This window comes from Rhea pennata, chromosome 8 (assembly GCF_028389875.1).
Source record: "Rhea pennata isolate bPtePen1 chromosome 8, bPtePen1.pri, whole genome shotgun sequence".
Taxonomy (NCBI): Eukaryota; Metazoa; Chordata; class Aves; order Rheiformes; family Rheidae; genus Rhea; species Rhea pennata.
In genome coordinates this window covers 27,957,496-27,969,713 of record NC_084670.1, presented here as the reverse complement: position 1 = coordinate 27,969,713, position 12,218 = coordinate 27,957,496, and the positions used below count along the sequence as shown (strand labels likewise).

Here is a 12,218-nt window from a genome sequence, read left to right as displayed (position 1 = left end):
ATGTGCAGTCAGATTACATGGTTAAAATTCTAGTGCTCTGGATAGGAAATGACCAACCATTTTTTCACCAATATAAAGACATCGGGTTTCTTAATTTTTAAACCTAAGTGAATAATAAGCATTGTCATTCAACGTAAACAAAGTGAAGACCAAGAGATTTAGTTGACTAGGAGATAAACTTGCTGCTGTCCAACCACCAGTGGCAAGAACACCATCCAGAAATAGTTTTCCCTATGGTAAAAAAGTGCCTGGTCTTCATTTCATGAACATCTCAGAATTGTTCATATGCTTTGGCTATGTCAAAGTAAAATCTTTTATGCTTTGAAAATGAGTGTTCAAATTCCTGATAGGGTCCTGTTTGGTGTTTGACAAGTCAGTCAATCAACAAATCAGCATGCATGTTATGTGGTTAATGCTTATAAACTTAGTTTATGAGAGAGAGTTATCAGTACTCCATCTTCCCCTAGATTTCCCCTCTGGTTTACCTCGTGCTTCATTAAATAACCTTGCCATTTCTGTCGAATTAGAAAGCTATTTATCAAAGTACAAGTGGATGCATATTAACGTGGATGAAGTAAATAATTCCAGAACATAGAGATTAATTTAAAACATCAGCTTTTCCTCTTCACCACTTTGGAATGCAACATTTACATGACACATGCCTTTCATCTCAAACTCTGTCTTTAACCGCCCTCTACTTTTACCGCCCATTGCAGATAGTTCCCTAACATCTGCATCAAGTCACACAGACCCTCTGAGCAACATCTGGTCCCAGAGAGATCCCATTATGCAGTAGAAGAGGTTGAGTCTGAAAAGCTCTGAAGCAACTTCTCCAGACTATGGCCATTCTAAAGAGACTTGAAAAGATCCATATCAGTTCCCATCTCAAACTCTCAAACTTCTCCAACACTACAAGTAAGAGTCAGAAGGGAAGAGGAGCACTGTTCCTTAACCATATCAAGTGCTATACGACCCACAAGCAAGGAAGCACAGCTTCAACATGACTTCTGTTAAAAGAGAGACCTGTAACATTACCCTCTTCCTTCAAAGCCCTTCCCACCTTCACTCAAGGTCCTGCAGATTTCATGCCAGTAGGGAAGGCAAAAATGAGGAAGAAATGTAACAAGCTTGATCTGAAGCCAACTCATCACAGAAACACATTCCTGGCAAAGAGCTACCAAAGAGTGACAATCAAAGAACACAGTTAATATCAGATCATTATATTTAAAACGGTACAAAGCTAACAAACATGACCAAAGGCTCGGCCATGTAACACAAAAATGGAGTGTCCTATCAAGCTGTTTTTGAGCTTAAAGAGAATCATCCCACATTCCAGTCATGTCAGCAACATGATCAACATAGAAATGCACCCAGAACGATGAGCTCAAATGGTTTAAGTTCCTGTCATCTCAGATCGAGCAATAGGAAGACCTATTCTATTTTCTAGTAAGTACTTAGTAACAGGCATTTATTTAAAACCACCTCATTGCACTGCAAGTTTAGTTTGTCCCAATGATTCTGAGTAATATTATGGAATGAAAGTCATTGCACTAGTAGAATGTCATCAAGCTATTACACATTTTTTTACATTTTCACCAGCCAGACTAAAGTCTAACAGCTGGTACTCAAGTATCTCATGCAAATACATAGCTTCATGTACTCCACCTCAAAATTCCACCCCAAAAGCAAGATAATACCACAGAAAAGAAACAAAAGTAGTTGTAGCAGGGGGATGTAGTAAAATTCAGGAGTAGCAACACGTAGCCAAGCATGCTTAGTCAAAAGATATCTGCAAAGGAAAGGAATCAGGAAGGGTTAAAATGTTGACAATGACATTATTTGAGTGTACAGCTGAAGAAAATGCAGGTTTCCTTTTTGGTAACTTCCCGACTGCCAAATTCCTTTCATTTTTTTCTTGCTCTGAAGAAAAACTCTGGCTTTGTTTCAGAACATCTAGAAGTTTTAAAGGCATGGTCTTTTTTAATGTTTGTTTCAAGCCGGATACACACCACAATATTGTGATCTGATTACTTTGTAAATAAAGTTGTCCTAAGGAAGTTTAAATTTAAATCAGTCCTTTTGAGTTATGGCTGTTTGAACCAATGCATCTACGTCTGAGCATTACAAGCGCAAAGTTGCTCTAAGACATGTGAGCAGTATCCAGTATTTTTCATAAACTGGGTGTGTGGATCCAATTTTGCAGTTACATAATCTGAGACTTTTCCAGAAGGCCAAGGAGTTCACGGTTTTGATGGGTTTGGGCACCTGATAGTTTCCTGCTTCCTCCATGCTGGGACTGACGTGTTCTCCTCTGCTTTCCCACTCTGCCTGCGAGAGAACAGCTTGCTGTACACACCCTGAATTTTGCTCTGCATCTCCAAGCACAGAAAATTGAGGAATGAGACCCCAAGAGGCAACGGGTTCCCATAGTTAATGGCATATTCCTTCCTCTCTAGTACACAAAGAGGGACGAAAGTAGAAGAGTTTACTCTTACATCATCTGATATTTCCAGCCCATTCCATAGCAGCATATACAGCTTCCTCCAAATTTTTAAAGAATTTCCTTAGCCTTACTTGGGCCTACATATCAAAAAGTGAGTCTGCACCTCAGACTTTCTCAAGAACCGATTAGGTGTGTGGGCAGAAAGTTACACTCGAACAAAAATCCCAAGTTATTGCCAAATTTAGGGATTGCTGACTAGAAATCAGGCACCTCAACACAGAGTACTAATGCTGACCACATCATTTTAATGCACAGATAAATTTCTGAATACGAGGTGCCTTGTGGTAGTTGTCTGCATGCAACCTGGACAGTTAAGCTTCTTGAAATAGGTGCAAGACAGGCTGCTTAATGTTAAGTTAAGCTATCTCCCGCTGAGCGGAAACACACGCACACGGATTGGCACCACAAAATCGATGCAGCCATGCAGTTCCTCATACCCAACCGTAAGCAGTTCACGTTTCAAAATCCCAGTAAGCGGGGTCATCCCCGCTAACATCCAGTGCTAGCATCACCCACGACATAACACCTCTAACTCGGCAGGCCCTCCAGGCCACGTTTGCGATGCTCACTTCACTGCAAGCAGCAGCTCGACTCCGCGCTCTGGAACGCCGTGAGGTTACTTCCTCTTTCCAGGAAGTGTTCCAGTTCCCATAAACAGTCTATTCGAGTTTGACAGATAGTTTCCTGAACAAGCTCTTGGAATTCCCTAGGGTTCTTATCTTAGTTAATGGGTAATTATTTTGATGGATAACAATGAATAATCACTTTCCCAGCTAAGAACTTCCTCTATTGACTTGTTTAACATTCCATTGAGGGTTAGCTGCCAAAAGAGCTCCTTTTTTGTCAAATATTTGTAACTATGAGCTCATTTTTAAATATAAAGGAGTTAATACTACAGGTTACACCTCCTTCACAAAAGTATTTATTACTACAACTATCTATTATGATTCACTAAACGTGCTTCTTACTTGTCTACAATCTTAATTTATTTAAAATCATAAAGCCCAAAGGAAAAGTATAATTATGGTAGATAGAACAAGTTACCTTTCACACAGACAGAATATAAAGAGTAAAAATAATTTTTCGGTTATACTTGCCACTAAATTCTGACATATGCCAATTCACATGTCTAAGTTATCTAATGCAAGATTTGGTTCATGTAAACCCACAACTGAACTGGGAACCTGAGAACTGAAGAAATATCAGCTCGACTACACTGTACATAAACAGTAGTTGTACTATAGAAAATGCTGTTGTTACATGTGTAACTCCATGAATTCCCCCTGCCTTATTTTCAAGCTCTCACTTACAATAAATGAAAAATCACTTAAAGTAAAAGCAGCTTTGTTCTAGTTTAAGTGTGAGCATAATGATTTCAGCAGTTTCCATTACTGGTGAAAAGGATCCACATAAGGAGAATGTCTACTATTAATAGAAAAAAACTTAAGTATTTCCAGTGGAAGGTCAGCCACTGACCAAATCAGAAGAGATTAGAGCAGAACATCTACAGGAAACTCAAATCCATTTCAGGGCGAGTTCAGGAGTAATTATGATGCTTAAATTGCTAATTGGGCATAATCCATTTCTTCTAAGCAGCACCACAGGTCACAAGATGCAATCAAAAACCACCCAAGCAGTTCAAGAAGTTACTACCTTTTGCCTCTACCACCATAATGCTGAGCTATGGTAACATCTTAAGACAGTCCAGAAAGAAGGGCTAGAGCAATTCCATTTATAGTCACAGTATCATTGGCATTGCTCCAATACAGAGAGGGAATCTGAAGAGAAATTCATAACCCATGGTCTTGGCACTCTCTTCCACATGAGCAGAATTTGTTCACATCCTCCTGGCATGTGACAGGCCACTACTCTTCTCTATTGACTTCTCCTTCCCAGACTATCCCTTCCCAACACTGCAGAAATTTCATGGTACACACTTGACTGTAAGAGAGAAGAAATGGCTGGGTGCCTTGCCCTTATCAAATAGGTTAGTGTAAGCATTTTGGCTTCTCCAATCTCTCCCTTTTTCGGTGTTTTTCATATGACTACTTTTAAAAATAAAGTTAGCAAAACACAGCCATTTCTGTATTTCCTGTATTTAAGTTGAAGGCTCTCAAAGCAGCATTAACTCACCCACATTTTCATGTTGTGTAACAAGTCTAAAAAAGCAGCTAATAATCCAAAATGTGTGTGAGCAGTGTGGGTGTGTAACTGTTACTATAGTAATCTCTTTTTCATTTCCTGACCATAGCTTAGCCAGCCCACACACTTGTCTAAGGGAAACGTGCTCCTACCCAGTCTTGCATCCCTATAAAAGTCACTAATGCAAACTGTACTATCAATCTTATAGGATAAATTCCTTTATACTTCATCATCCTCCCACCACACTGCTTCTGCAGGATACGTTAAATACTTTATACTAGCTAAATAGATTCGAATTTAAGAAAATTCTGAATTTCAGTGGTGGAACTAGTCAAGTCTTTTAATCCAGAAATACCCAGGTTACCGTTTCCTTTTAAGAACACGCAAAATGGAAAAAGCAGTAAGTTCTCTGAAAGCAACAACTAGTTAGGATATGAAGTTTCCCAAGACTCTGTGTTCAAGCATTGTTTCTTCAAGCATAGCTAGAAACAGTTGCTTTCACACAAAAGATGAGACAGCTTTCTATTTTAAGATCAACTTTCTTAAATTCTTCAAAGTCACATGTTTGCTCAGACTACCCTGAAATTTATTGTGCAGATACCAGCTAAGGTTAGCAACCTTAGCTTAAGGTTAGCATTAAAGGTCACTTGAGCCAGCACTTCAATACAAAGGTCTCCTAGAAGAAAGTATTTCTCACAAGTTGAGCTCTAACTACTCTTCCTCCACATACCTAAGACTCTAGATAACCTCCAAGAGAATCCAGTCTCTCAACATTCATCCTAAACAGTACAAGGCAACTACATCTTTCATATAAATAATAACAAAACTTAAGGGAAGAGAGTTTAGTTTTCTAGATCACCACACACTACATGTCCATGTGCCAGACTGCAATATGCTTAAGTAGGAAATCTAGTCAAAAGAATTTCCAAACAATCATTTTCCCATGGGTTGAATCACTCAGTGAAAAACCTCATCCTCTAAAAATCCTGGAAGGAGAGGAGCAATGTAGGATGAGCCCATCAGGGTCCCAACCAGGTGAGATCTGGTCATTTGTAGAGATAGGTGCCCTTGGCAAGTAGAGCCCAGCTCGACACACAAATCCAATACAGCACATGATCCTGAGTCAGAATGTCATCTCTGATGTGGATGAACTCAGAGCAGAAAAAGCTATCAGAGAACAAGCAGCCATAACTTACCTGAAAGTATCACAAGACAGTAAAGATGTGGTGAGTTGGGAATAATACCTCATAAGATTTGAGGGAATGGGAGAGGAAAAAGAAGCAAACAAGAACTAATGTTTTAGGGATAAAGACTCAAATCTACATAACAGTTCTTACCTATTTGATTATGTGAGTCCTTGCCCTTAACTGAGGTCCTAAGAAGTCTCGTTACCTATCTATGATCTAACCAATCACATCATCTTCAATCTTTCAATCTTATGGGGTGGGGGTCCTGGTAACAAGGGATACAGAGAAGGCAGAATTACTGAATGCCTTCTTTGCTTCAGTCTTCACTGCTAAGGGCAGCCCTCATGAATCCCAGAGCCTGGACGTGAGGGAGAAAGTCTGGAGAAAGGAGGCCTTTCCTTTGGTTGAGGAGGATAGGATTAGAGACCGTCTGGGCAGGCTAGACATCCACAAATCCATGGGCCCAGATGGGATGCACCCACTGGTACCAAAGGAGCTGGCAGATGTTGTTGCCAGGCTGCTCTCCATCATCTTTGAAAGGTCCTGGAGAGGTGCCTGAGGACTGGAAGAAAGCCAGTGTCACTCGAGCCTTCAAAAAGGGCAAGAAGGAGGACCCAAGCAACTACAGGCCGGTCAGCCTCACCTTCAGCCCTGGAAAGGGGATGGAACAGCTCATTCTGGATGTCATCTCCAGGCCTATGGAGGACAAGAAGGTGATCAGGAGTAGCCAGTATGGATTCACCAAGGGGAAATCCTGCTTAACCAACCTGATAGCCTTCTATGATGGAATGACTGGCTGGGTAGGTGAGGGGAGAGCAGTGGACGTTGTCTCCCTTGACTTCAGCAAGGCTTTTGACACTGTCTCCCAGAACATCCTCCTAGAGAAGCTCAGGAAGTGTGGGTTAGAGGAGTGGACAGTGAGGTGGATTGAGAACTGGCTGAAAGGCAGAGCTCAGAGGGTCGTCATCAGTGGTGTGGAGTCCAGTTGGAGGCCTGTGGCTAGTGGCATCCCCCAGGGCTCAGTACTGGGTCCCATCCTGTTCAACTTTTTCATCACTGACCTGGATGAGGGGACAGAGTGCCTCCTCAGCAAGTTTGCTGATGATCCCAAGCTGGGAGGAGTGGCTGACACACCTGAGGGCTGTGCTGCCATTCAGAGAGACCTGGACAGGCTGGAGAGCTGGGCAGAGAGGAACCTCCTGAGGTTCAGCAAGGGCAAGTGCAGAGTCCTGCACCTAGGGAAAAATAACCCTAGGCACCAGTACAGGCTGGGGGCTGACCTTGTGGAGAGCAGCTGTGCAGAGAAGGACCTGGGAGTGCTGGTGGATGACAAGCTGACCATGAGCCAGCAATGTGCCCTTGTGGCCAGGCAGGCCAATGGTCTCCGGGGGTGCATTAGGCAGAGTGTTGCCAGCAGGTCGAGGGAGGTGATCCTGCCCCTCTACTCAGCCCTGGGGAGGCCTCATCTCGAGTACTGCATCCAGTTCTGGACTCCCCAGTACAAGAGAGACATGAAGCTATTGGAGAGAGTTCAGCGTAGGGCTACGAGGATGATCAGAGGGCTGGAGCACCTGCCCTATGAGAAGCGGCTGCGAGAGCTGGGCCTGATTAGCCTGGGGAAGAGAAGACTGAGGGGAGGATCTTATCAATGTGTACAAGTACCTGAAGGGAGGATGTCAAGGGGACAGGGACAAACTCTTTTCAGTTGTCCCCTGTGACAGGACAAGAGGCAATGGGCAGAAATTGAACCACAGGAAGTTCTGCCTGAACGTGAGGGGAATTTCTTCACTGTGAGAGTGATGGAGCACTGGAACAGGTTGCCCAGAGAGGCTGTGGAGTCTCCTTCTCTGGAGATATTCAAGGCCTGCCTGGATGCAACCCTGTCTAACATGCTCTAGGTGACCCTGCTGAGCAGGGAGGTTGGACTAGATGATCTCCAGAGGTCCCTTCCAACCTTACTGATTCTATGATTCTTTCTGCTGCTGCCCTTTCACATTATGAAATACTGACACTCAAAGTAAGATCCTATCTGAGCTTGTTGCTTTGCTGACATTTCTCCTCTCAACTCTTACATTACACCAGTATCACACAGAAATTCTGAGGTAAGTTTTCAGGAGACTGCATCCAGGAATCCAACAATGAGACAACGAAATCAAACACTTTGAAGAAGGAGCATTTACCTGGCAGACAGTTGCACTCAAAGATAAAGTCACTGGTTTGATGGCAAGTCCCTCCATTCATACAGGGTGACGGCGAACACGGCACATATGTGCTCTCACAGTGATGTCCTGTAAAGCCTGGCTTGCACTGGCATCGGTATGAACCAGGCAAATTGACACAGGTTCCACCATGCTGACAAAGGGCTAAGGTAGCACATTCATTTACATCTATCTCACACTTCTGGCCAGTGTAGCCAGATGAACAGATGCAGGAGAACTTATTTCCAGATACAGTACATGTACTTCCATTGGCACAAGGCTGAGACGTACAGGCATCTATCCACTGGCACTCCTTTCCTGTAAAATCAAGGCAGATCATTACATTAATAAGAAACTAATCAGATGGAAAATAGTATTTCCTTCATGCTACTTCATAATGATTTAGGCGAAGATTTGGTATATCAATCACAATTTTAAGTATGTCTGCATTTTACAGTATTGCATTTGAAACTAAATCAACTTGCTGGTTACAGTAAGAAATTGTTTTACATTTATAGGGTAGCAGCAAGATATAAAATATCATGATTTATAAGAAATAACCCATGACTTGAAATCATACACACCGACAATCACTCTCTTCTACACATTCCATTTAAGAACAAAAGAAGTGAGTTTCCATACTTCCCCTCAGGCAAGAAATTAAAACTTTTCCATAGAGACATTCTGCTGGCCCAGTTTACTTCATTTTTTGTAGAAGGTAGACTACGCATTTGAAGTGCAACAGTCATTCCAGTACAGCTTCCACAGTCAGTTTTCCCTTGTGGACCACAGCACAAGATTTAAATGCCTTCCTGTTTAAGTGTAAAGGGTAGGATGTTTGACTTGCCCACCCCCACCCCCCTTTTCTGGTCATTAAGTCATATGCACTTCCTCTCATTTCCTGTGCTTGAGCTTTGAGAGCATATTACAAACGGCCCAGAATATTCTAGGATTAAATAGCTCACAAAACAGGGAGTCTGAAGGTACAAATGCAGAATCCCACCTGTGTAACCTGGAGCACAAACACATTCATACGTTTCCTGGCTGTGGGGATGGCAAGTTCCTCCATTCAGGCAGGGCTGGGACACAAAGCAGATGTGTGATTCGGAGTACTGACAATCCTCTCCTCTGAACCCTGGAGCACATTTACAAGTAGCCTTTCCTATCAGAGATGTAGTTTCACAAGTTCCCCCATTCTTACAGGTATTGTTTTCACAGGGGTTTCTGTACTGACAGTAGTCTCCAAGAAAGCCTTCTCGACACCTGCAACAGAGAAGAAATTACTTGCAGCACATTCACCTCAAGCATTGCATTGCTGGAAGATGCCAGGAATGCAGGCCCATTACCATCTAAAGTCTCAGAATTTGCCACATCTAAACAGTGACATCGACATCCTAAACTGTAAAGTCACAGATAGAACAGAATGGGCCATCCTCTGCAACTGACCCGACTCAGCTTCCTGAAAATTTGAAACTTAAGATTCTTACAAAACTTTTAAGTTCAAATTGTGAAACTGTTTTATACACACACACTCACTGCATACAATCACAGTTATACTAAATGCAAAAACATCCTGCACTTCCCTTCAAAACTTAAGTCTGAGCACTAAAAGAACTACTAAGTAACAATTAATTCCTTGCAGTTACTCCTCCTCTTTTTCAGAAGAAAATCAAGCAGTTTTAGTAACAGGTATTAGCACCAGGAATTATCTATCTTCAAAAGTATTTATAAAGCTTGCACAAATGCAGTACGTGAAGGCCTCAAGATCTTTAGCAGATCTTTCTCCACAGTACTCCCGTGAGACAGGAATATACTGTTATCCTCATGTTGATAAGCAAATCTGGGGTTGTGACATGGTGAAGTCTGCACTCAACTAGCAACACAGGCACTGAGCTCAGGTCTCCCACGCCCCAGGCTAGCACCCTAACGACAAGGTCATTGTTCCTCCGTCTCCCACGGCGAAATGAATACATACACACTATCTATGACTGGGGTCATATTTTATACAAAGATCTGTGATTGCAGAATAATTGCAGTTTTTTCTTCCCTAACCTAAACTTATGTCAATACAGTCTGACTACACTTGTCAGCTGTAATCCATCTTTTCTTTGGCCTTTGTACTATGAATTTTCCATTTAATTTCCAGTGATACAGGACACAGGCAAACATGCAGGCAAATACCACCTCTGTGTCATTCACACTTTCATTTGTTTCTTTCAGGTAGCAGATAGCTGCAAGATTATACAAAGTACAAAAATAAAATCTAGGGCACACAAAATAGAACTGTCAACCTGCAGTGTTTTCTACAGTCCACAGCTGCATGCTTTAACTGAATCTAAGTTGCACACAGCTTGTATAGGAGAACATTTCACTATAAAGACTTCAGGGATAAACATTAGATGCACTTTCTTCCAGGGCAGGATAGGTGCAACTATTAAACCAATGAATTGCTCAAATCCAAGGGGAGGAGAGTCCAACACCAAGTTTCTAGTTAGCCCCAAAATAAGAATGCAACAGGGAAGGGACTACAACAAACCATTTCCTTGGGTATTTAAAATGTATGGTGGATTAAAAAGCTAACTGGATGGGCCTTAAACTTCAGTTTAAAGATCAAAAGAAAGTTCATAAAGCAGTGTTTTCAGCAAAATCTTACAGGGGTCTGTTCTTGTTCCTATGCCATTTAACGCTTTTATCAATGATTAACAACTGAAAACATCAGCACAAGCCAAACGTGCAAGTAAGACAGAAGACAAGTTCTTGATAGAAAACAGCACAGACTGCTGAGTAAGCCAGTCAGCCTGCAACTTGTATCCTTACTACTGCAAAGTCATACATCCAGGAAGAAAACACGTAAAGCATCTTCCCCCCCCAGTAAGGCACTAATCCAGAAAGATTTGGTCTTAGGGTTCCAGCAGTGAGCTGAATGTGAACTCGCAACATGAGAGTTTGGCCAGAAAAGCTCTAGTTGGACAAAGAGAAAATATCAAGTTAGAGTAAATGAGATTCTGTTACACCTGATACTTTCATGGCACGAGTATTATTGGACCATTGGGTAGTTCGCATGTCTGCTCTTTAAGAAGTTGAAGAATTTGAATAAATTCAAAGAAATTAAAAGTAATGATACATATAAAATTCTTGACACCATGAAAGGCTCAATCTATTTATCAATGGGAGAAGGGAAGACAGTTGATCAAAGGCTGTAAGTACACAAAAAGGTACAAGAGTAACAGGACTCAGTAGCTAAAAGTTCCAGGTAGATATATTCAAATTAGAAATAGGGTAGTATCTCTATTTTTGTACACATACTTGCATGCAGTTTCTCAACAGTGAAAGCAAGCACTGGAAAAATGTATTTAAGATTGCAGTGGAATTTCTCCATCATTCATGCTTGTTTAAAAAATATCAAATTGGTTGCTTTAAAAAGAGCATACATGCTAGTGCAAACATAGCTATTCAGAGAAGTATTATCTAAGTTATGCAAGAGGTCATTACTACACGACAACTGTTTTTTTTTCTCATGTTTAAATCTATTAACTAGCTTTAACCATAAGTTTAAAGCAACTAAGTTGTATAATTAATGTGTGTAATCATAGTTTACTATTCCCCACACGCAAATTAGGCTCTTTTCACCATACCTTAATACTTTCCACTTTGTATGCAAGAAGTGACATGGAAGGAGAGATTTAAAGGGCAAGGCCGGATTATTAAGTTACACGAAGCAAACTCTGAGACAGAACAGCATTTATAGAATATCCTCCAACTCTTGCACCATCCTTGGTGTAACAGCTTCAGGCTCTCAGTCAGCATTAGCTGCGGTCACACCACACAAAAGGCAATCTTCATATATTCTGGGCCTAAACCATGGGCAGTTCTACAGATTTCCTTTAACACCCCAGAACACTCCTAGATACAGGCTAGCAATCAGTACCTGGCACCAAATCAAAGCCTGGCACCAGCAAACTTTCCCGTGCCAGAAGCTGTGGGTCTGTTGGACTCCTTGGCATTCAAGTCTGCATGCAGTACACTGGCCAGCTCTGCTCAGATCTAGTCTGGATAACTACAATTAAACGATGTTTCTGGACATCTATAAGCAGCTGAGGAATGCAAACGTCAAACAATTTCAGTCCCTGAAGGCCTGTAAGCTTTCATTACAGGGACTTCTTTTGGTTTCACCATCCCAGTGAGCTA

The 12,218-nt window shown here is 41.7% G+C and overlaps 1 protein-coding gene across 1 annotated transcript in view; it reads right to left on the bottom strand.

Moving 5' to 3' along the window:
• The window catches only part of NOTCH2 (notch receptor 2), a 91,640-nt gene that overhangs the window by 61,223 nt on the left and 18,199 nt on the right, over positions 1-12,218 (bottom strand). The window contains exons 3-4 of the mRNA XM_062580875.1: positions 9,034-9,293; positions 8,013-8,348 (exon numbers count right to left, since the gene is read on the bottom strand). Coding sequence (XP_062436859.1) covers positions 8,013-8,348; positions 9,034-9,293 — 596 coding nt within the window. The remainder of the gene's footprint in view (positions 1-8,012; positions 8,349-9,033; positions 9,294-12,218) is intronic.